Source organism: Corella eumyota, chromosome 4 (genome assembly GCF_963082875.1).
Source record: "Corella eumyota chromosome 4, kaCorEumy4.1, whole genome shotgun sequence".
Lineage (NCBI taxonomy): Eukaryota > Metazoa > Chordata > Ascidiacea > Phlebobranchia > Corellidae > Corella > Corella eumyota.
The window spans coordinates 5,138,136-5,161,906 of NC_137493.1; the positions used below are offsets into that span (position 1 = coordinate 5,138,136).

The window sequence follows — 23,771 nt, forward strand, 5'->3', positions numbered from 1 at the left end:
GTAACGTAAAACCTTATCGGTTTTGAACACCATTTACTTACTGCTATTTAAATTGACACGCACCTTTGTGCACTACCGCAGTTTATGTCGTCTTAAATTATTTTCGTAGGTCTTTTAAATATGTAACTGTCCGTAGCAACTAATTTAAAGGAGCTTTGGCTTAAAAATGGACAGCCAAACGTGGAAAGGTAATTTCGTAATCTCTTCTAATCCAAACTATAAACATGGTAAGCTTGTTAACTAAAAGGACACATTTTTATATTGTATACATGTTACTTATCGTTGAAACATACTTTGTAATGGAATAATGACATCATCAAAATTTATTTAGAACAAATTTATGTGTTAATAGGTTTGCTATAAAATGTGTAACAATAAATGAATTCTGTATAATAAATATTGAAAAAATTAAGTACTTAGTTGCGTAAATTCGTAATTTTTATCCTCAGGTTTTATTTAAATTTCATATTTATTACAAACGCGTTTATGGTTATAATATACGATACAGGGTATAAGTAATAAATATAATTATTAAAAATTTTAAACTAAAATTGTTTAGGTTACTTTCTGCAAAAAGGTGATTTGTAATGCAATTTAAAGTCCTAACTTTTATTAACATTGCCTAATGGAATGAATAAAAGTGCCTACCCAAAGGAATTGTTTGAAATGGTTCACTGAACATGGTAGCGAATTTTAAATGTTTGTTTTCTTTTTGAAATCGTGGTCGTTATTTCAAAAGATAATTGGTATTTTGCTACAAACTGGTTAATGCAATTGTTAACAGCTTAACACTGCAAATAAACGTTATTATAGCGTGTTCATTAATAGGCTTTATCAATATCTATTTAGCTATTAATACACATGCAGATATAAGAAAAGTCTGACAACTAAAAGAAGTTTAAAGTCAGAAAGCTAAAAAACGAAATATTTTCAACCACATTTTGTTCCATTAATATATTTTTCGGGTATTTTTTAAGATTTAATATTATAACCAGCTAACTAGTTCTTGTTAAAATGGATGTGGATTCAAGTATGAAAAAAATTCTCGACTTTATTCAAAATCGCGAATTACGTTCTGAAGAATCGGCAGCTGATCAGTTAGCTCAACTTTCGAGTTTGCTTAAAAGTAGTTCAGCTCAACACAGTTCAAATCAAATTGAAATTGGAGATGGAGATAAAGAGTTAACCGATGCAATAAATGAATCAAAACCCAAGGTTAAAAAATGGAATTTTATATGCTTCTTAATTTTTTTGTTAATAATTTTATAAAAAAAATTGGATTTGTTTTATGATCTTACCAGGCCTATTTTATTACCCTTTTTCTACATTTTAATTTTTTTAAATTTAAGCTATAAACTAGCTAAGTGTGTAAAAATTTTGTTTTTAAAAAAAATTTGTATTTTGCTTACATTATGTTAATTATTTCAGAATAATAATGAATCAACAAAAACAAGTCGGGAAATCAAAAAATCTTCTACAATAAATCCCACCAATGTTTCTGTTGAAAAAAAGTCCAAAAATCTGAATCAAAATTCTAACTTAAAGTCAAATTTAGGAACAAAAAAGTTTTCTTCTGTAAAAACTGCAAAACAAGTTGGCAAAAGTACTAAGGTAATTTTTTTGTTGGAAAATTTGACATTTAAAATATAAATATTTTTTTATATTTACATGCAAAATTAGAATTTAATATATATACCAGCATATAAACTAAAAAATTTTTATATTTGGCAATTCGATTCACATAGCTGATTGAAATGCTTAACAGATTAATTTTAAAACTTATTAAAATAGCCTATTTAATTTTTTGATTAATTTTAAAAGATTATGATTCTTAGATTTTTGGTTTTGTTATTAAAATGATCCTGTCTAGTAATGTGTCTTTACCAAGGGTTTTTAAAATTTAAATTTGTACTTTAGCCATCAACGCAAAACAAAGTCAAACTGCTGCTAACCGAAAATAAGGAGCAAAAAACTAAAATTTCTAGAAAAGAGTTAAATGTTGAAGAATTTAAAGAGAATGAAGAAAAGACATCGATTGCTGTAAAAGATATGCAATCAGTTCGCCAACATCTACAATCAATGCTTAACATTCACAAAGTTGTTGTTAAAAAAGGTATAAATTGGATTTTTAATATAATTTTTTATTTTTTAAATGGCTCATTAAACAATAAATGATTTGATGTAATTTAATTAGCCTGTTCGTTAAGCTAATTGACTTAAGAAATGTGCTAATTAACTATTTCTAAATTAATTTTTTAATAAAATTTTTTATTTGTTTAGAAAATATTCGTTATGCTTATTAAACTTGTTGTATAAACTTTCTATATAAGCTGTATAAATAGCCTATAGAAACTTAATTTTTTTCATAATTTCACATTATATGTAGACCTATTTAATTTGCAAAAAAATTTTTTTAGCTCCGCTTTTAGAGGAATCAGATGGAAATATAAGTTTTGGAAAGATGGATGCCGTTGAAGAAAATAATGAAAATGTGGATACTTTTGATAGCAGCAATACTGCCACTCTGTTAAGGTAATCTTTTAAATTATTTCTAAAATATTTCAATTTATTCACCAAAAATACCCTATTGGTTGTTAATATAAATTGCCTAGCTTTATAAAACATTATCAAAAAATGTAATTCTTTAATTAAAAAAAATCTTGAAATAAAATCTATTTAAATTTTCCCAATTTTTTTTAAACTGAAAATTTTTGTAACAGGGCAAACCCAAGAGGAGATTTTATGAGCCCAGTTAAAAATCTCACTACAGATTTATGTGCTGAAAGTTTAAGTAACGATTTATTTTCTTTGATCAAAACTGGAACAAATAAAGCTTCAACTCCTCAGTCTGCAGGCAACTCTTTAATTGATAACAGCATGGTTACTCAGAATGAAATATTGAGAGACACCCTGGAAAAAGAAAAGTAAGAATTTATTTTTTATATAAATATTTTCTTGTATATATTTAAAAAAAATTAATTTATGTGGGTTCTTAAACAACAAATTTAAGTTTTCAAAATTTAAATAATCTTTTTTTGTAATTTAAAATTACATTTTAGTTTCTAATTTAATTGCAGTAGTGGGAACAATTCTTATTAATTTTTATTTTTTTAAAAAGTTTTCGACGGCAACATTGCGAAAAACAAATCCAAAAATTACAGAAGAAAATTCTAAAAGTCCAACAAGAACTTGCAGTTTGTCATTCAACTGATCGTAAAAAGGATCTCATGATTGAACAACTTGATGTTGTGAGTTTTTTGTCTATGTTATAAATACAGGAAACTGTATTGCCCTTTACTTAGGACTTAAAGCAATTTTTTTTTATTTCTTATATATCTTCATCCTCGATGTAGGAAGGTCGAATGCGCACCCTATACATAAAGTAACGTCAGTTACTCTAATCTAGTCTTGAGTTGCCTGTGGCAGTTTGGGATATTATAAATTATAGTTGCCCGATAATTAAGCTGCTGATTAAGTGCTGGCTCAGCAGGAGTTATCGTTAAAGCACCTTACTCAAGGGCACTACAGCATAAGAGCAGTGGGGATCGAACCCACGACTTCATGTAGTGTAGCAAGTATTCTGACCACTTCACCACACTGGCTGACTTTAAAATAGTATCAATTATAGATAAAGAAGTTTAGTTTTTTGTATTTTTCGGGGTTTTAAAAAATTCATTACCTGCTTTTTTAACATTAATATTCTATTAATATGTATCTACATTAGTATGTAAAATGCTTGTATTTTTGATTCTGTCCAAATATAGTAGTTTACTTTTTTGTTTGTTATTTCAGACACTTGCAAAGGTGGTAGATGGTTGGAAAACTCATGAAGAAAGTTTGGTAAATTCACTCGAGGAATATAAACAAGAAAGAGAAAATAATAAACTGGAAATTATTAAACTTAAAGAGGTAACGTGTTTTGTAAATAAATTTATAAGATTTTAATTAAAACATTAAATTCAGTTTGATTTTGGTATTTAAAAACAAAAATTAAAGATGTTTTGTAAACATTTCTTTTAACATTTTATTATATTTGTTTTAGATGCTTGTAGGATTCGAAAGTGAATTAGCTCAAACTTTGGAAGAATTAATTCTGGAGCGAGAAAAGGTTGTACAAGCTGAAAATAATGAGAAAAAAATGCAATCAAATTATCAGGTAGGAATTTTGACTGATTGTTATTGTAAAATTTTTTTAATTTATATAGATTTTATTATTTAATTTATTTATTTAAACTGCATGTAGTATTATTCAAAAATTTGCCTTTTAAATACATTTTTTTAAATTGTTTAACTTTTTTTTATACTTTTGATAAAGGGCTCGACATAATCGACATGACATAAAATTTTTTATTTTTTTGTATATCTTTATCCTCGATGTGGGAAGGTTGAATGCGCGACCTAAACATAGAGTAACATCAGTTACTCCGACCCAGTCTCAAGTTGCCTGTGGCAGTTTGGGATATTATAGATTATAATTGCCCGGTAATTATGCTGCTGATTAAGTGCTGGCTCAGCAGGAGTTTATACCATTTATAGCACTTTACTGAGATCAGTGGGGATTGAACCCACGACCTCATGGTAGTGTAGCAAGTGTTCTACACCAAAATATTTATTTATAAATATTATTTAAATTAACTTGTTTAACTAAACAGGCAAGAACTGAAGAAATATCACAAGTTATCAATCAAAAAAATTCAGCCATAGAAGATCTTGAATCTAAACTTGATGTTGCTGCTTTGGAATCAAATGAAGTCCAACAAAAACTAAACGATCATATCCGAGAATCTGCTGTAAGTTTAGTTTTACAAACAATAAAATAAAGCTACTGACTAAGTATTGGTTCAGCAGGATTTTATAGTGGTTATAGCGCCTAAGTCAAGGGCGCTACAACTTAAAGGCAGTGGGGATCGAACCTAGAATAATGTGTAAAAAAAGCCTAACCGCACTGCCGGTATATTTGGAAGTTGCACTAAAATTTTTTTAAGAGTTTTTAATTTTATTAAAAATAATATTTTACACAACTTCAATTTAATTAAATTTTATTCTTTATTTAAATTTTTTTTTAAACTTTCGAAAAAAAAGTTAAATTAATATTTAAATAGGAGGACAAGCGTCGATTTATTGGGAAGGAAGAGGAATGGGAAGAAATAATAATTGAGTTGGAGAAGAATCACAAGCAAGAAATACAGCAAAATAAGGTAAAAACTTATAAATATTTACAGAAATATTTTTACGAGTCTAAAATTTGCAATATTTAAAAAAAAAATCAAAAAAGAATAAAATAAATTTATTTTGCTTTTGGCCAGAGATAGAAATTTGGTTTATTTTTTTACAAAATTTTTATTTGTATTTTTTTTGGTTAAAAATCTTGTGTTTCATGTTTTATGTGTTTGTAACATGGTTTTAGCTTACAGAGTAGTAAGTATACAGAACTTGTAGTTTTACAAAACCTCTTGCAATATATTCTGTACATTTACTCAAGACTACAGTCTGTTGTTAACATTTTGGGCAGCATTGCCCAATTATTTTTTTTTCTTACACATTTTCTGTACTCTTGCTTGGTGTCTTTGACTCTTCGGTTACGTTATTGTTTTTGTTTGCTTTTTTTTCAATAATTTTCTTTTTCTGTCTCTCAATAGTTGTTGTTCGATTGTAGGATTCTGGGTCAGCATCTTCGTTTGTTTTCTTGTTGACCTTAACTTTTCCCCGAAATCTTAAGTTATATAGAAAAACATTTTAAATTATCTATAGCCTATACTATAAACTGATTGTTGGGTAAGAGTCTTTTGTAATAGTTGATTTAGGAAATAAAAAGGTTAAGTTTGAGAATTTGTTTTTAATTATCATACTATCTTTTTTTATTTGTATCTTTTATTGGCTTACCTTTTCTGTAAGGATACTGCATAGGCAATAGCAATTATAACAACCACCAAAACAACAGAGGGCACTAGAGAGTAGAGTAAGTGTTGTCCCAGTGCAGAGCCATCTATATTTCTTCCTTTTTTAGCAACCATTTTATTACAACTTGGTATACTGTCTTCAGAAAGTGAATTTAGATTCTTATTTGCTAGCTCAATTGGCGAGCTACACTTAAGACATAAGTTGTCTAAAGCACAAGAGTACTCGGCCATACTATTGGTACTCATGATGATGTATTGGTTAAGTGATTGCTTTAGTTGACATGTACATTTCCATCTGTTTCCTTTTGTGTATATTCCAGCAATGCCTGGTTGAAACACCTCCGTGAAGTTTAAGATTTCAATGAAGTTATATTCCAGATCAACAACTTTTAGATTGTCGAAATTCTAAACAAATTTTTGAGAAAATTTATTTTTAGAGATGCCGGTTACAAAACACATTTGTTTAAAAAAATTTTTTTTTAGTACATTCTTACTTTAAATGTCTTGTGATGAATGGCTCTTATTCTATTATGGGGCAAATGTAGCTCTCCCAAACCTACTAAACCATGAAAGGTACTTGAGTCGATCATTTTGATTTGATTATTGGCCAAAAATAATACTTCAAGGTTTGAAAGTGGTTTAAAGGTTCCATCTTTAAAATTCCCGTTGATTAAATTATTCTACCAAAAAAAGATTAAAACTCTTATTTTTAAATTACTTTTTGTACCTATTTGTAATTTAACTTTCACAAGGTTATGTTAAATTTAACATTGAAATATAATTTTTGTATTTTTTATTAGATAGATAATCTTACTTGTAAATTAAGGGTTTGTAATTTTGATAAACCTTTAAAAGTTTTGTTTGTAAATGCTCTGGAATGAAGTTTGTTGTTTTGTAGATCCAATTCCTGCAACAAAAATCAAAATTTTAAAGTAAACAATTTCACTGAAACTATACTTAAAAAATGTAATTAAAAACATATACATTTAGGAAAGGTAACTTATTTATTATTTTTAATTTTTTTTGCAATTTTAAAAATAACTACCTTTAGTTTACGTTGGTCTAAGAATGTATAATCTTCTATCATAGAAATTGAGTTATTTCGTAAATGAAGCTGCGACAGTTTGTACAATCCAGTAAAATCTGTGTTGTTTATAATAGGAAAATCGTTGTTAATCAGAGTTAAGATTTCAACTGTGTTAGGAACTTTTTGTTTTACTTCTTGTTGAGATTTAACATTGCCTACAAAAACACACTTGGTAGCAGATTGGCATTGCATAGAATTTTGTTTGGTTGGTTGTTTTTGTGTTTTAACCCTATGCCTACATGAAGCCCAATGGGTAGATTCGATAGCATGCAATTCCAAAAGCTGTAACGCAAATGGAGTGTAACATAAAATACACATGTTGTCGTCTGGACAATCGATCTCAAGTCCGGTTAAAATGCGAAGTGTTTCGTTGTACTCTGTGTACAGGGAACAGTTACAACGCCATGGGTTTCCAGATAATTTTATGTTGCCTAGCATTGGGTAGGTTATAGTTTGTGCAGGTATTTTAAACCAGTCCGAAGAAAGCATGCTTAAATGATTGTTGTTTAAGTATAAATTACGAAGATTTGTCATCGGTGTAAAAGACTTGCTATCAATATGTCGAATCCGGTTGTTGGAAATATCCAAGGCATACAAGTTTCGTAATCCAATAAACATTTTCTCAGTAATAGCTGTAAGTCGATTTTGAGAAAGCCATAATTGTTGAAGATGTGACAAATCGATAAAAGTAAAATCAGAAATATTGACCAATCGGTTCTGATTCATTTGAAAATGCTCTAGCTCACTTAACCCATAAAAATACTGTTTTCGTAAACATGAAATTTTATTTTTTGAGAGCTCAAATCGTTTGATGCTACCAAACCCTTCCAAAGCGCTGTTGTTCAACTTTGAAATGTCGTTGTTGTTAAGTGTGAGTTCAAACAGTGTGGGTCTGATGCTTGTAAATGGTCGTGTGTCAAGATGTGATATTCTGTTGTTGTCTAGATTGACTCGAATTGTGCCCTCAGGATACCCAGAAGGGATTGTTGTTAAAGTTGGATTCACTGTACTACGGCATGTAACAGATCTATGCATCTTAAATTTTTTCAAAATAAATTTAAAATTTTTGCTTTTTAACTTGGGCAAATTTTTTATTATTATTCTTAATATTCAATGTTGTAACATTATTAATATTTTTTTAGTATTTTTGTAATTTTAAATATATAGCTTACCAGTAAGCATCTGCATTGTGCTGGGCAAGGTTGAACTGTAATCTGACCACAGCAAAAGCTGGCTAAAACTATCAACAATAAGCCAACACTGAATCTCATTCTTTTTGATTTTATCCCAAATTTGTAAAAAAAACTCACAGATAATCTTTATCAAAGTACTAAGCACCCTTTCTTGTTAAAATTTTAATAATGGCATATTGTCTCGATTTTTGTTTAATTAAGAACAAAAAAGCCTTAATTCGACAATAATTTCTTCCTTCTAAGAAATCTAATTGCGTGTGCTTTCATTTTAAAGTTTATCATAGCCAATATATGCCAAAACGTGTGACAGAGTAATTAATTACGTTCGATTTCTTTTGTGATTTTTTACATCACAAGTAAAAGTTTGATTTCCTGTTCAGATCATATGTTGATATTTAAAATAATTTTACCCAAAAAATAAATTTTATTTTAATGGGATATGTTAAGTTACCCTAATTTTTTAACTTTTTTATGTTATAAAAATCTTTTTTTTGTTAAGTATTTTCAATAGCTAACTGATGTTTAATATTTTAACGATAAAAAATTGGAAATTTTATCGATTACTTAGCAATTAAAGTATTTTTATGCAGTTTTAAACTTTTTATTGATTTAATTATGTGAAATTTATGACTTAAATTAGGATTAATTATTTGACGTATCCTAATTACATCATGATCACATCAATTTGCCATTTAACTGACCTTTTCTGGCGTAAATTAGAAAAAAAAATCCTAGCCTATGACATCAACAATTTATTTTGCCAAATAGCATTAAAGTAGTATTTTGTTTTTATTTTTACTACACTTTTTTGAAATCTGTAATTTATTTACCAAAAATTACAAAAAATATGTATAAAGTCTCGCATTAGTTATGTTGTAGCAATAACATAAAAATACAAGAAACCACAAATTATTTTTACAAATATAAAAAATTTAACAATTATATAACCACTTTTAAATAAAATAAATAACTTTATTATTTATGTACAAAAACCTTTAAAAAGTATAAAACTTTTACATTTACAGGTCTTAAGTTTATGAAAATTGAAAAAAAAGTGTAGTTAGACTTTTTCAAATATACTGCTAGTTAAACTTCCATTTTTTGGGATATCACTATCAATGTCTGTTGTTTGATGATAGGTTCCATTGCCTGGTGTTGGTGGAGTCTCACTTCTAATACTTGTTTTGCCCCTGCTTTGCAAAAAAATAGTTCAACTTAGTTGTTAGTTGTTATCTTAATATTAATAAAGTCTGTTGTATTAGACAATAACTTTGAAATAGGACAAGTCTGCTTTGATTTGCACAAGAACATTACAAAACTTTTTCATCAAGAAAAAATGTTTAACCTGAAAATTAATCAAGGAAAAAAAGTTTAACCTGAAAATTAAAGGGAACCTTACGAACCTCCCTTTATTAGACACTTACTTTTTATTGTAAACAAAAATCCAAGCCACAATTATAATAATAAGCACCACAATCACAGAGGGAACTAGAGAGTATAACAAATGTCGTCCCAGTGGAATATTATTATAAACTGCACCTCTTGATGAGGTCATACTTGTCGATGTCAGCGTTGTTGTGTTTTCTGTTGCATCTGTAGTCATCGTTGTACCAGTTGTTGTTGTTGAATTATTTTCAGGTTGTGTAGCTGTTGATGAAGATGCTGTCGTTGTTGATCCTGTTGTAGTTGTTGTTTGTGAGGCGTCGCAGCTTGGAATATCGGTTGTTGTAAGCATCAACAAATTCTGGCCAACTAAGTTCGCTGGCGAACTGCATTGTATACATAGGTGATCAAAGTCGCATGATAACTCATTTGAGTTTGAACTCATGTTAAATGCGTCATATGATAGCTTTAAATCGCACGTACAATTCCAGTTGTTGTTCTGGGTGAAAATTTCACCAATTTGGGGATAGAACACTGCAGTAAAATTAAGGTACTGTAGCATGTTGTTAAAAATGTCAACAATGGCTATTGCACCAGAGTCCTAAATTTGAAAAATAAAACTAATTTTTAAGTAAGTTATAAATTAGTAAGCGTCCCAAAAAATCAAATATGTATATCAGTAGTTCAGTTGACAGTTTTTTAATTTTAAAGTAAGAATCTGAATAAATAAAACCTAAATCATTTTTACCTGTAATGCATCGTTATGAATTGATTGGATCATGTTATCATTCAAGTATAACTCACTTAATGCAATTAAGCCACTGAGGGTACCAGAATCTATCATTTGAATTTGGTTTCCTGATAAATATAAAACTTCAAGACTACTGAGTGGGTCAAAAACTCCATCTATAAGACTTCCACTTATTAAATTATTCTGTAAAACACAAATTTAACAAATATTATTTTTTTTAATTAGTATTGTTTAATAGATGTCGGATATCATCATGGTGTTATAGCTAACATCTAATTTTTATTTAATCCAAATTTTATTGTGCTTCTGTTGATTTTATTGATATTATAAGGTTATACTTAATCAGCTAATTCTTTTTTTGTTTTGTAAATTAAACCAACCTGTAATCTTAAAGTGTGCAAAGCTGATAAACCTTGAAAAGTGTTGATTGTAAATGTACTTGATGGTAATCTATTGTTCTGTAAGTCCAATTCCTGAAATAGTAATCAAAAAATAATAAAATTTTTGATTTGCCTTGAATTATATTTTTAAATTTTTTTTTCACAAATTAAGCAACTTTTAAATATCAAATCTTACCTCTAATTTTTCCTGATCTCGAAATGAAAAATCCTCAATAATAAAAATTTCATTATCTTGAAGACTAACAAAAGTAAGATTGAAGAAACCAGCAAAATCAGTTACATTGATTGTTAAAAATCCAAGATTCGTTAAAGAGAAGATTTCAACTGTAACCGGTACTTGATTTTTGTTGAATTCTTGCAATGAGCCATTGCCGTTATGTACACATTCTGTAGCTGATTGGCAAATACTGACAATACCAGATGAATAGTTGATAAATAGAAGTAATAAAACACAAGAAGTTGCTAAAATTTTCATCTTGTCTTTTCGATAACTTTGTCAAAAATCTTTATTTTTTGTTTATTAATTTTTAAAGTCTTTTTCAAAACTTGACCAATTTTTAATTTTTGTTGTCTCTAATGGACACTTAGCTGTTTTAACTAGAATGGAATTCAGAAAAGAACACTTTGTTTGTGCCTTATAACTTGTATACATTTTACCCATGTTTCATAACTATTATTCATTTGTTGTGGTATGATTTAAAAAAATCGTTATATTCCTTTTATGCAGTAGTACAATTCAGTTTCCTGTTATTTGCATTCAGTTGTTAGGGGCTGACTCATAAATTCTTAATCACAATCTTTTGACGACATTAATACGTTTGTTCCTTGCAATACATTTGCCCCTTTTTGGCCCTTAGTTCTTTTTTAGATGCACTCTGGATTTACCTTATTTGCTAATGGGGTTGGTGTAAATTCATTAATAATGCTTAAGTTCAATAGGGGTCATTTTCAGTTTCCAATTCAATATTCCAAAGTTTTTAAGATTGTAAAATTGAATTGGTTTTTAAACTTTATTTTGTTGGTGTCATTACAAAATATTTTTGTGACATTGACAACAAAAGTTTTGAAGACATTTAAAAATTGGTAAAATAGTTATTAGAAGAAAAAATGTTCATAACACATTTTCTTTTTACTGTTCTTCTATCTGTTAGTTAGTTGACACATTTTTGTTTTTGACATAGTTTATTTAAAAAAGTACAAAAAGGATACATAACAATAAAAAAACAAACAAAATTTTTTAAATTATAGATCCACTAAAAAACGAAAAAGTATGTATCACTACAGTGCAAAAAAGTGTATTAAACAGTGGTGGCATGATTTTGATTATTTAAAACATCACCATTCACATTATTCCGAGTACCCTCAGTATATACATTATTTTCTGTCTCTTTTGTTTTTTGATTTTTTAAAAAACTTGATTTAAAAAGATGTACAAAAATGCTAATAATGCCAACAAAAATTAAGACAGCTGCCAAGGCTATAAGTACAATATGCCAAGTTTTTAAAGTGTCAAGATTTTCAATATTAGGTGCTGCAGTTGTGATTAACAATGTAGTTGTATTCATAGTTCTTTCGCTGGCGTTAACTGACACTAGCGAATCACAATATGATTCTGCTTCTTCTTTTACCGATTGGTTGTTTTGCTCTGTGGTTGGTGTCATAGTTGATTGCTGTTCGGAACAGTTTTGAATGTTGTGTAAAAGTTGGCCACTAAGGTTAATTGGTGACGTGCATTGAATACAAAAATGATTGAAAATTGTTTCTAATAAAAACCCTGGTGGACATACCATCTAAATAAAAGTAGTTAGATTTTAAATTTAATTTAATATTAGGTTTAAAACAAAATTAAGTAACCAATGTAATACTATTAATTATTTTCAGTATTGTTTCATATTAGATTAATTATACTAATTTATACCTGTTTTAAAAAAAGGATTACTTAATTCTTTAACAATGATCAAATTTAGCATTTTTTATTTAAAAAGGGCAAGTTAGTTTAAGTCTATTAGTTTTTTTTTCTTTATTAAAACCTTATGTAACATACCAGGACGTTAGGGTGGTTCTCAATAACAAAGTTATAATCTTGTTTTAATTGACAACTACAATCCCATCTATTACTGCCTGTTGTTAAGGTTGTTAAATTTGATTTCTCTTCAAACCACCTAAATAAAAAAATTACTTTTATTGTAAATGCAAAATAGTTAAAGTTTTACTTTAAAATTGTATAGTGTGTTTAAGTTATAACAGTGTGTTTGTTTTTTACTTTTAATTAGTGTATTAACCTTGTCATAGTATATTATAAAATTATATGTGAAAGTTTTAAAATATGTCATTTTTTAAAACATAAAATTGGTTTGCCATTTTTTTTAATTGCAAAATAACATTAAATTTTGTTTTGTTTAAATTATGACTGGTTATGTAAAAAAAAGCAAATGTCATTGTAATATGCACATAAGTATCAAATTTCCATTTACAATTATTTATAACTTGTGAAGTGGTATTAAGTTACCTTATATGGAAAGTAGTTAGCAAGTTATTAAACAAAGCTAAAGTTTCGATTGAAGGCAAATTATCAAAAGCCCTTTCTCCAATTAGGCTTATTTTGTTATTTTGTAGCTGCAAATACGCAAGTTTTGGTAAGCCATTAAATGCACAGTCATTAATTGTTGTTATTTCATTTCCTTGTAAATTTAAATTGACTAGATCTGTAATAAAAATTAAAATTTTTTAGAACATAAAAAATTGACGATTTTTTAAAGATAATGTTAATGTTGTTATATGGACTTTAATGTAATAAAAATTTGTTTTTTTTGTTTTAAATTTTAACTTACTTGTTAGGCTTGAAAATACTCCAGCATTTAATACTTGAATTTGATTGCTTGAAAGATTAAGATAAATAACATTTGAAAGGCCATTAAAATTTTCAAACTCTATAAAAATACAAATAATAAATTAGTTTTGTCTTTTTAATATAGTGGTCAAAAAATTCAAGCTTTTTAAAAACTTGTTTACCTTGAAGGGTTATTAAACTAAAAAAATGTAATATTTTAGTTTGTTTTTTATTTTCAGCAAGTTAAAAATTTGCTGTTAACTTATGTTTAAATATTATATTGTCTAACAGCTTGCTACCCTTAAAACGTGATTAATAAAAAACTTACCTATATTTTCGATGTTGTTTCCCCCCATTTCTATAAAAGTTGAGCAAGGGGAAATAGCAGGAACATTAGATAAATTTCTACTTCCACAGTCAACAAACCCGTCCATATAACAAGTACACATATTGTTCTCACATTGGTCTGAGCATAGCAAAATATCTGTATTTTGACTAAACGAAACGCACCAAAAAAATGTTGAAATTATGAAAAATCTTCTGACCCTGTCAATCATCATAATTTAGTTCGTTTTTTATATTTAAGAATATTTTTTTTCTATCTTTTTAAAAGTTTTTTGTTCTCAGGTAGCTTAAGTCAGGTGCTCACCTTTGTTATTATTATTGTTTAGCTATGCTAATTAGTTCCCAATTATTTCTGTTAGTGAAAACAATAGCTTATACACATGTGGTTATATACACAGGAAACTGTAATAATGACTCAATTCGAATATACGTCATTTTAAAATTTTAGATTCGGGTTAACAACTTACGTACTAACCGGATAATTAGTTTAAAAACTACTTGTGCATTTAAGAATGAACCTATTAACTTAATAATTTATTTTGGAAGTTAAAATTTTAATTATAAAATTTTTTAAATTTAAAAATAGAATTTAGAAGACATATTTTAAGGCTCTTTAATTGTATACATGTTTTTTAAATTTATTTATATTCAATTATTAATTTAATATTAATACAACATTGTGTTAGATATACTAATTTTTAATATCCAAAATTTTTTTTATCTATTTTTAGCAACTGATAGCGAACGAGCAAAAACGTTGTGAGGAAATGAAATCTAACCTAACCTCATCCCAGGAAGAATTTGTGAGGCTTCAGGAATTACTTAAAGCTCAACAACATCAACTTGAAAATGTTCAAAATGAGATAAATGTGAACGAAGCCAGACAAACCTCAAACATTCGAAAACTGGAGGCTGAACACAAGATTGCTATTGAAAGACAGGTATTTATTCATTCACATTTTTGGCCTTAAATTTTGACCTGGTATTAGCAACCTATGGTAGTCTAGCTTACGAATTTAATTTATTCTTTAGGGTTTTAATTTTTTCTATTAATATATATCCTATTTGATAAACCAAAGGTTTTTACGCAAAAAAGGCTTAGGTACAGTGAATATAAGCAGTATTTTCCTCTTATTAAATAAATATAAAACATTCTTCCATTAATCAAAATACACTTAAAAACCATTCATGAGTAATTAATATAGGTTTGTATTTTATTCGGTTAAATAATATATTTATCTCAAAACAATATAGTAGTTCATTAAAATGACACAGTTAAAACTTTAGTAACATAACATCAGTCAGTAACAAAACATGTTTAAAAATAAAATATGCATAAAAAAATTTAGTACGTTATTAGTTCGATTTTTAAATAACAATTTTCTAAGAATAGTACGGTGCTATACAATTCTGCTATAAATAAATGTATATATATGTAATAAGTATAAAATAACACCTAAAATTCGGTTGGCAAAATTAATGTTTTTGTAGTACTTCAGTAATATATAATATTCCAAGTGCTGGTTTAGATCCTAATTGTATTGCTTTCGATTCCAAACATTGCTTATAATTGCCTAGTGTCTTTGAGCACTGTTTTGTATAAGGTTTCTTATAAAAATCGGAATCGACCGCCGAAATAACTTCCATATCACTTTGCAAAAAGCGGTCATAAATCCAACTGCCTATTTTAATATTGTTAGTGCTTTCATGATGGGATAAAATTTTTAATAAATCATTTTTAAATGTGCATATGTATCGTGTTTCTTCGTGCAACCAGTAACCGGTAAATTTACTATGTTCTGTTCTTTTTATGTCTTTTGGTTTGCCGGGTGGCATACCTTTAGTGATAATATCACTGTCATATTGTCCAAAAGCTATCGGTAGATATGCCCTCTTGCCTTTGCCAGCAATTGATTGACATGTTTGAATAAGGTCAGAGCTAAAATTTACATCATCTTCTAGAGCCAGAATAAGGTCGTTTCGAATTGTGACTTTTGTAATGCCCATTTCAATTCCTTCTAAGTAATTGTATGAACCTGAAAGAAATAAAGACTTACGGTAATATATATCCACTAAGCCCTGGGTTTAATTCCCACTGTGGCCAAATCTATTCAAAAATGAAATTCCAGACTATTTATTAAGTTTAACTGTAGACATTTTTTTACCTTGATGTGTTAGTATAAGTACTGATGCTTTTGAACATTTTTCACTTAAAGTAATGAGATTTGAGCGCAGTGTGTTTGAGTCTTTTATTTCTTGGGCACTTGTACCAGCAAAAAGGATTAGGATAAGTTCCAAAGATTCTTTGTTTAGGTTTTGACAAAAATGTCCGACAAAATCTTCCACTGTATTCGAATCCTAAATAAAAACAAAATTGATTCATTATACCAAGATATTTTTTTGACCTATGATTAAACTAAGGCCATAGTTATTTGATAAGTCATTGCAAACATTGTATAATTAAAGGGACTTTTCCGACAAATAGTTAAAAAAATCCAAGTTAAAAAAAATCCAAGACAAAGGATAAAAAAAATTAGCAAATTTTTTCTGCTTTAACTTTCAGTAAATTTTTTCTGCTTTAGCACTGTTTACTTTTCCTAAAAGTTTTAAGATTTATTATAGTTGTATAGGTAAATTAATAAATCAAACATTGTTGACTTACTGTTTGCACAGGCATGATTATCTTAACAGCACCTTGGAAATTTCGGTTTAGCGACAAAAGTTTGGATTTTTCAATCGGTTCTAAGGCATGAACCAGTCTTATCCGAAACAGTTTTTCTCGGAGGGAATAAGACATATTTAACGGGGTAGCAATTAAATCCAACATATACTCTGTGCCTCTGATGACGTCATTTCGCATATATCCGTTTTTGATTGTCACTTTTGACCAGAAGCTGTCCATCATTTGATTTTCGTTTATGTACTCCAAGGCTACTTGCTTAACCGCGTTGATTTCTTCTCGCCAATGACCCCCCAGTATCACTTGCGGGGAATCGTTTATGATGTCATAGACACTCTGCTCGTCGAAATACAACCATCGCGTCACCTCATACATTCCCTTAGGTTTATAACTGGGTTTAACATCGTTCGGTAAATCGCAGGTTATTACAGACGGCTCACATATAGGACACGTGTCTACGGTTTGGCACTCCAGACAGTCCAAGTTTTGCGTATCTTTGATTGGCAGCTTAGAATCCCCGAGCTGTTTAGTATGTTTCAATTGTTCAAATAACAAACGAAAAAACACGCCGACTAGCAAACCCGGTATAATTTTGCTCAGTCTTCCAGTATTTCTTGACTTTAGAAACAGCATATTTTCTTAAAAACTCACGCCCTACAATACCTTGCTGTTCAGTAAGCCTAAAGCATGCTTTTTTGCAACTTAAGCACTTAAACTTTCACTGTTATGATATAATTATATGGTAAAGCGTGCTACATTTACAGTAATCGCTACTTCAAGCACACATAACCCGAAGTTCGCGTTTTCTCTCTAGTATGCGCATTAGCGTGCGCAGTGGAATCATAACAAAACACACGCGCGCTGCTTCTCTGTTTTACGATGCTAAAATGTAAACAAACGGTTTTTATTTGTTGTTGTAAGGAACGAAATTTACAACGGTCTTTTTAGATTAAGTATTGGTTGTAGCAGTTTCTCTGTTACTTTAAAAAATATTGTTAAACGTCAAAGTTTGTTTATTTTAACAAAATGCCAGCGGCAATTTCCCATTTAACGCCCAGCGTTTGTTTATTTACACTCAGATCATTTCTAAAACCAAAGATTTTAGTCGTTTTTCAAGTTTTATAAACTATCCTAACTGCCTTTATTTTATATATACATATTTTAAACAATGTCTATCTATTACTACATACTCTTACAACTACTACAAAAAATTTGCAACGACTAAAGTTTTTTTTCGATTTCAGATCACCGAAAAGTTATCCAAAGTCCATTCGGAAGCGCAAAAATCGGAAGCCAACGTACGAGAAATGCATAAAAAACAAGTAGGTATTGTTTAACAAACGCCACTTTTACTATGTATAACGGCATCCCGTATTTAACTAGCTATTAAACGTTATACAAGTCTAAATAAGCAAAATTTAAACTTTTTATTGCTTCAATTCGGACGCTATATATCCTTTAAATAATATACGTTGTTAGCGCGTAGGTGCAATAAAATATGACCGACGCTTTATAACTTATTTAATATATTGCTTTATTGTAAGGTAAAATTTATACATATTTTTACGTTCATTTAACAAGCAAAAAAACTTTATACAGTAGAAAATTTCTTAAATTTTAAAACTTAAATTTTTCGCCAAAATACCCTAAAATTACATAAAGTAATAAAACGGTAACATGACGTCAGCATTTCTCAACCATGCATAAAAATTACGTCATTTTTTTGCCACCAGGTGGCGGAGATCATGGAGGGGCACAGGAGAGAGTTGGAGAGTCAGTGTAGGAGGTATGAAGATGAGATGATGAGGAGAGAAGAGGTTTTGAAGAAGAGCTTAGAGGAAAGAGAGAAGGGCTTAAATGACAGGTTAGTTAAATATTCTTTGCTTTTTTAACTTAAATTAATGGGTCGACTGAAAATGAGGGAATGGAAATTGAAGGAACGGAAAATGAAGGAACGGAAAATGAAGGAACCGGAAAATGAAGGAACGGAAAATAAAGGAACCGGAAAATGAAGGAACGGAAAATGAAGGAACCGGAAAATAAAGGAACGGAAAATGGAGGAACCGGAAAATGAAGGAACGGAAATTGAAGGAAAGTGAAAAAAGGAGTAGCGGAATCCTAAAAAAATAAAACGCGGAAATACCGTTGACTGTTTATATAGGTTTACTGTCATTTATTTGAGAACTGATAAGCGATAATGAGTTAATTTTTATTACCCCAGCATACCCTAACCCTCTTCTATAAAATGCCCGTTTATTTCTAAAATAATATCGACTTAAATACAAATAAATAGTCAACGGTATTTCCGCGTTTTATTTTTTTAGAATTCCGCCTCTCCTTTTTTCACTTTCCTTCAATTTCCGTTCCTTCATTTTCCGGTTCCTTCATTTTCCGTTCCATCATTTTCCGGTTCCTTCATTTTCCGTTTCTTCAATTTCCGTTCCTTCATTTTCCATTCCCTCAAATTCCGCGTCCCCAAATTAATTATATTTCAACCATTTAAATCTTTCTAAATTTAAACACTAAAATGTAGATGAATAATTTCTTATAACTTAAGTTTATTACCATCTGACATGGTAAAATTTAAAACTGAACCACACATTTTAACACTGTGTTAAATTCCTATATTGGCGATTTTTTTACTAACTTAGTACTTTCTACGTCACACGAAAAAATTTTACCTAGTTTTTGGTGTTCATTATTTTTAATATTTTTGAAAAACTAAATTGTAAGCACCACAGACATTTTTTAGGGTTTCTAAATGCATTTCGTGAATTAGTGTCAACTATACTAACGTGCTATATACACCACTTGCAAAATTGCATAACCCTCTAATACTGCCTTTTAAGGCAATTATATTTACTCATTTTTTGTATATTTTGTGATAGGATGAAGGAAAAAAGTGAAGAAATGAGACAGAAAATGATGTCGATGATGCAGAACTTAATGCAGGCTCACTATCACGAAACTTTGCAAGTTAGTATACTAAAATAATTAAACTTAAACCTTTTGATGTCATAAATTTAACTTTAATTTTTGTTGGATTTTTTTTTATAAAAATTGTTTTTTTTTTTGAGAAATAAAATGCAATTTTTTAAATCTTAGCATTAGAAACTTTGGCCCTAAGTTTTATATTTTTATTGATTGCAGGTTGTAGGGAACACCACGGGTTTAAGTCCTGATATGATTGCACAAGAAAATCAAATGGTTAAAACATTAACGAATGCTGATGACACTTCCATTATGGATTTTCAACAAGCTAATATGGTAGTATTGTCAGAAATAATATTAAACAAATTTTAACCTAGTGAATAATACATTTACGTCAATAATACTTAGTATTATAAATCATGTGTTTGGGTTGCTTATAAAATAAATAAAAATTCCAAATTTTTCAGATATCAAGCGTTCGTACTCAATCTGGAGGTCAGTCATTTCTTCCGTACAATACAATGACGTCACAAGTCTCCCAGTAAGTCACGTGATGTTACGTCTGCTTTAAATTGAACTTAGGAATTAAAAAAATATTTAGCGTTTTTTGAAAGTTTAAATTTTTTTTATAAATCTTATCCTGAAAATTTTAAATCAAATTTTTTTTTGGAGAAATTTTATAAGCTCAATTTTTGGCTTTAAATTTTTTTAGTTTCAGATTTTTATAAAAGCATTAAGTTAGATGTCACGTGTATAGACAAAACAATTACGTCAGCTAAGTCTGGACAAACTGTTTGCTTATTTTGAGTTCAAAATATTGGCACACCCTCATTTAATCAACTTAATTTTAAAGGTTACAAGGTTCAGATCTAATGCCTAGACAATCCCTGTTCCAACCACAAATGTCTAACTCAGTGGTGACGTCACTACCACAATTCGGGGCCATCGGTTTGACAAGTAAAAATTACTTTTTATTTTTTTGTTTAATTTTGAGGTGCAAAATATTATTTTCGGTACAAAAATGGTGTTAATAAATGAATACGATTTTTGTAAATAATAAAATTGATTTTTGTCAATAATAAAAGAACTGTTATTGGAAATCGATTTTTTGACCTGTTTTGTGTATTTAATTTTGAAAAAAATGTTACTTTTTTTTTTACAGGAGCGGTCGAGAGTCACGTGACTACGGACGAGGACGTTTTGCCGAATCTCTCGCTTATAAGTAGCATCAGCCACAGGTAAACCCTTATATTTCTGTACAACAATATTATATTAATTTACTTTTCGATCTTACAAAAAAAAACTAAATCAAAAATATTTACCTTTTTTTACTATAATTTAAAAAAGTTTTTATTATAAACTAGGCATTCAAATTTTTATTTTTGTACCAGCACTGTTTCGAGTATGCCTCAAGTTTACAAACACGTCAACGAACCCCATTTTGCCCCAGTGCCCCCTGTTATGGGTGGTCACGTGTCAAGTGTGGGTCTGTCGTTTCAACAACAGCAAAAACAACAACAACATCAACAAACAGGGTTTGAATTGTCGCCGATGACGTCAGCAATGCAACAAGTCGAAAATGCAAATCAAAACAAGTTAGAAAAATTTTGATTTATTTTTAATAAATTTCTAAAACCTAATTTTTTTACCAATGTTTTGTTAAATAAACGTTGTTTATTTTGTTTAAATAAAACTTATATTTTAACATGCATTTTTACAGTCGGTTTTTTACATTTTTTTGCCATAGAATTTGTTTTTTCATTTTTTTTGAAATCTACCTCTTTATTCATTCCACGATTTATGGCGTCATAATATATACTTTATTTTTCTGGACAGCACACTGCAGAGTATCGATACGCCTCATGACGTCAGCGATCCACAAATACGCAACAATACGCTTCAGCATTACGTAAGCATGGTAGGTGACTATTTTGACCTAATATAGAAGTCACGTAATAGTGTTATGTGTTATGTCTAGTGCGTATTGGAACGGTTTACATACAGGATATACTTTAATTTTTTAAATAAATCATTTCTTAAAGGTTGTATTGGTTTAACTAATCTAAAACTCTTTTTTAATGCAACTTTTATTACATTTTAACAAATGAATATTTAGATTAAAAAAATAATATTTTTTTCTACATTGTTTAAATCGTAATCAATTTTGTATTAGTTTTTCAAACTTAAATAGTCAACTATTTTCAACTCCATTATTTATGAATTAACTTATGTAAAAATTATATCAAAAACTGTATTCCATTCAAATTGAAAGTCTAAATTATTTTGTTATTTAGTTATTACAACGGCCACCCAACCAACCAATAGCCGAGCAACTGAACACTCCAAAACAAATTTCAGGTTCGATCGAAAATCAGGAAAATCAAAATAATTCGAGCAAGGATTTGCTGGCAAGATTACTCACCGCCCAAAATCAAGGTATAGTAGTTTGTTAACTTATTGGTGTAAACAGCAACAACAACAAAGTAAGGCAAAAATGGGCTTGCATTTTGGTAAATTAACTCTTTTTTACTTTTTGTCGTTGTTTGATATGCAAAAATATATTTTTTATAATGTCATTTTTTTAAAACATGTATACAAAAAATATAGTTATATATGTGTAGTTTAAGGGGCATATTGTTAAAAAAATAATTATCAATTTTAAATATCTAGCTGCTGATATTTCAGTTTGCTCAAAAACTTAGTAATTATCAAACATTGTTTTAGCATCACCAGATATGTTCCCAACCAAACAAAACCGTGACTTTAACAACAGGAGTGCATTCAATCAAGTAACCGCTTCTAACAGGTGAACTTACATAACGTTATATGCATTACTCACACTTTAGCCATATCACGTTAATACTGTAATTTTGAATGCACGTTTAAGGACATTGGTGGTTCAAAATGGTGCTAATTATAAATACAATTTAGATAGGTTTTACTTGGTTTAAATCATGTAAACGAGTAACGATTTTTGTTACTTAAATGTTATATTATTATGTAAAAAATCGTGCGTTTTTGTCTGATTTTAACTCAAATAGGACCACATGACATTACAGCATTGGGGATTTTTAATTTTTGTTGTATTTTGTTCGTTTAACTGCATACATACATTATTTATTATAAATTTATACAAACATTTAGTACCATTATTTTTCTGATTTAAAAATTTTATTTTTGTTTTGCAAAATGCCACCACCTAGCGTTCCTCAAATGCAGAACAAACAAGTAAAAAAACCTCCGAAACAAAACGTAAGGTTTGCTTCTAATATTTTAGATCAGAGTAGTACTACACCTGTCTCCAATCAACCTCCAATGCTTAGCCGAACTCAGGTGATCGAAAGAATATAAACTAATATTTTTAATTTAATAAAGGCAAAAAAAAATGCATGTAAAGCTTTGTTAATTATTTAGAGCTTGTAAAAAACACTTATAACATCTTAAATAGGTACTATTTTGTATTATTATTATTTTTTTTCTATGTATACTTTTAGTTTATGTACTTAAATTTGTTTTCTTCTGCCGTCATGTGACTTTTGACGTGTGTTTTCAGATGGGTGAAATAAGTCGAATACTTGGAAGTTACGCCTCTCTGGATACACCTTCGGGCGACACTAAAGTCGCTGCAGAGCAACTACTTAACTATCTTAAGGACTCGAAATCTGAACACTCGATTAAGGTAAGGCAGTTTAAAGAATGTGTAGATTTTTAAGAATGTAATAAACAAGCTTAAATAGGAATTACATTTAAAATTGTTTGTAGGTACCTGCTGTTACCCCAGTGACTTCGAGCCCAGTAAAGCGGCACAGAAAACAGGTTAATAGTTTTTTTTTGCAAAACTTACTACAAAGTTTACTTAATACCGTTTAAAGTAATGATTCCTGTACATTTTTGTAAATTTTGTAGGACCCTGATTCCAGTATTCTTCATATTTCCTCTCTATCGCAATCTGGCGGTCAAAAAAGTTCGACTAATACGTCAAAGGGACCACCTGCTTGGCGATAAAATAATGATTTCATTATTAAGCTGCTTTGTAGAAGATATATTTTTTATATATTTAACGTGTTTTGTAGTAAAGAAAGTTTTGTAGTTTTATTTTGTTGTTGCAAAAATCATTTCTAATCATTTTATATAAATACAATTTAAATTTTTCTAGTTTAAAGTCTAATTTATAAAAAAAAATTGCTTTTTGGCCCACCGAAATATTATTAAAAAGATCAAAAAATTATCTGAAAGCAGGTTACACAATAGTAATATTTTAATGGTTTTA

General features: G+C 28.9%; 4 protein-coding genes across 6 annotated transcripts; 1 reads left to right on the forward strand and 3 right to left on the reverse strand.

Moving 5' to 3' along the window:
- The first annotated feature begins 989 nt into the window (after nt 1–989).
- Nucleotides 990–23,561, forward strand: LOC145750412 (uncharacterized). Of its 2 annotated transcripts, XM_082566449.1 has the most exons (26): nt 990–1,215; nt 1,429–1,611; nt 1,918–2,113; nt 2,418–2,532; nt 2,721–2,924; nt 3,119–3,248; nt 3,793–3,909; nt 4,043–4,156; nt 4,653–4,790; nt 5,103–5,198; nt 14,622–14,831; nt 17,815–17,892; nt 18,304–18,434; nt 19,459–19,546; nt 19,721–19,837; nt 19,969–20,042; nt 20,355–20,458; nt 20,664–20,739; nt 20,893–21,096; nt 21,338–21,419; nt 21,796–21,937; nt 22,226–22,307; nt 22,705–22,834; nt 23,055–23,180; nt 23,264–23,317; nt 23,408–23,561. In XM_082566449.1, the coding sequence occupies exons 1-26, from the start codon at nt 1,015–1,017 to the stop codon at nt 23,504–23,506; spliced, it is 3,291 nt and encodes a 1,096-aa protein (XP_082422575.1). In that variant the 5' UTR covers nt 990–1,014; the 3' UTR covers nt 23,507–23,561. The 2 variants fall into 2 exon arrangements, 1 of the variants encoding a protein (XP_082422575.1); XR_014283672.1 differs by lacking the exons at nt 23,264–23,317; nt 23,408–23,561 and having other exon boundaries at nt 22,721–22,834; nt 23,055–23,087.
- On the reverse strand, nt 9,241–11,190 carry LOC145749532 (uncharacterized). Its single transcript, XM_082565321.1, has 4 exons — nt 10,996–11,190; nt 10,312–10,497; nt 9,605–10,164; nt 9,241–9,370 (listed from the first exon to the last, which is right to left on the reverse strand). Exons 1-4 carry the CDS (start codon nt 11,188–11,190, stop codon nt 9,241–9,243), a joined length of 1,071 nt encoding a protein of 356 aa, XP_082421447.1.
- Nucleotides 11,890–14,235, reverse strand: LOC145750624 (uncharacterized). 2 transcript variants are annotated; one of them, XM_082566698.1, is made up of 6 exons: nt 14,195–14,235; nt 13,874–14,091; nt 13,547–13,645; nt 13,225–13,420; nt 12,760–12,877; nt 11,890–12,505 (listed from the first exon to the last, which is right to left on the reverse strand). In XM_082566698.1, exons 2-6 carry the CDS (start codon nt 13,992–13,994, stop codon nt 12,014–12,016), a joined length of 1,026 nt encoding a protein of 341 aa, XP_082422824.1. In that variant the 5' UTR covers nt 13,995–14,091; nt 14,195–14,235; the 3' UTR covers nt 11,890–12,013. The 2 variants fall into 2 exon arrangements, with proteins under 2 accessions (XP_082422824.1, XP_082422823.1); XM_082566697.1 differs by having other exon boundaries at nt 13,874–14,230.
- LOC145750366 (chondroitin sulfate synthase 2-like) lies at nt 15,097–17,327 on the reverse strand. The gene is made up of 3 exons (XM_082566387.1): nt 16,553–17,327; nt 16,056–16,248; nt 15,097–15,926 (listed from the first exon to the last, which is right to left on the reverse strand). Exons 1-3 carry the CDS (start codon nt 17,201–17,203, stop codon nt 15,367–15,369), a joined length of 1,404 nt encoding a protein of 467 aa, XP_082422513.1. The 5' UTR covers nt 17,204–17,327; the 3' UTR covers nt 15,097–15,366.
- Nucleotides 23,562–23,771: the final 210 nt, after the last annotated feature.

Excerpts from the sequence above, each read along its gene's own strand:
- LOC145750412 (XM_082566449.1), top strand. The coding sequence starts at position 1,015 with ATGGATGTGGATTCAAGTATGAAAAAAATTCTCGACTTTATTCAAAAT. Across the intron at positions 20,740-20,892 it reads ATAAGTAGCATCAGCCACAG|CACTGTTTCGAGTATGCCTC; the intron begins GTAAACCCTTAT and ends TTTTTGTACCAG. Across the intron at positions 21,097-21,337 it reads GAAAATGCAAATCAAAACAA|CACACTGCAGAGTATCGATA; the intron begins GTTAGAAAAATT and ends TTTTCTGGACAG.
- LOC145749532 (XM_082565321.1), bottom strand. The coding sequence starts at position 11,190 with ATGAAAATTTTAGCAACTTCTTGTGTTTTATTACTTCTATTTATCAAC. Across the intron at positions 10,165-10,311 it reads TTCATAACGATGCATTACAG|GACTCTGGTGCAATAGCCAT; the intron begins GTAAAAATGATT and ends TTTCAAATTTAG. Across the intron at positions 9,371-9,604 it reads ATTTTTGTTTACAATAAAAA|GGGCAAAACAAGTATTAGAA; the intron begins GTAAGTGTCTAA and ends TTTGCAAAGCAG.
- LOC145750624 (XM_082566697.1), bottom strand. The coding sequence starts at position 14,105 with ATGATGATTGACAGGGTCAGAAGATTTTTCATAATTTCAACATTTTTT. Across the intron at positions 12,878-13,224 it reads CTAACTACTTTCCATATAAG|GTGGTTTGAAGAGAAATCAA; the intron begins GTAACTTAATAC and ends TTTTTTATTTAG. Across the intron at positions 12,506-12,759 it reads AGAACCACCCTAACGTCCTG|ATGGTATGTCCACCAGGGTT; the intron begins GTATGTTACATA and ends ACTTTTATTTAG.
- LOC145750366 (XM_082566387.1), bottom strand. The coding sequence starts at position 17,203 with ATGCTGTTTCTAAAGTCAAGAAATACTGGAAGACTGAGCAAAATTATA. Across the intron at positions 16,249-16,552 it reads TAATCATGCCTGTGCAAACA|GATTCGAATACAGTGGAAGA; the intron begins GTAAGTCAACAA and ends GTTTTTATTTAG. Across the intron at positions 15,927-16,055 it reads ACTTATACTAACACATCAAG|GTTCATACAATTACTTAGAA; the intron begins GTAAAAAAATGT and ends TATTTCTTTCAG.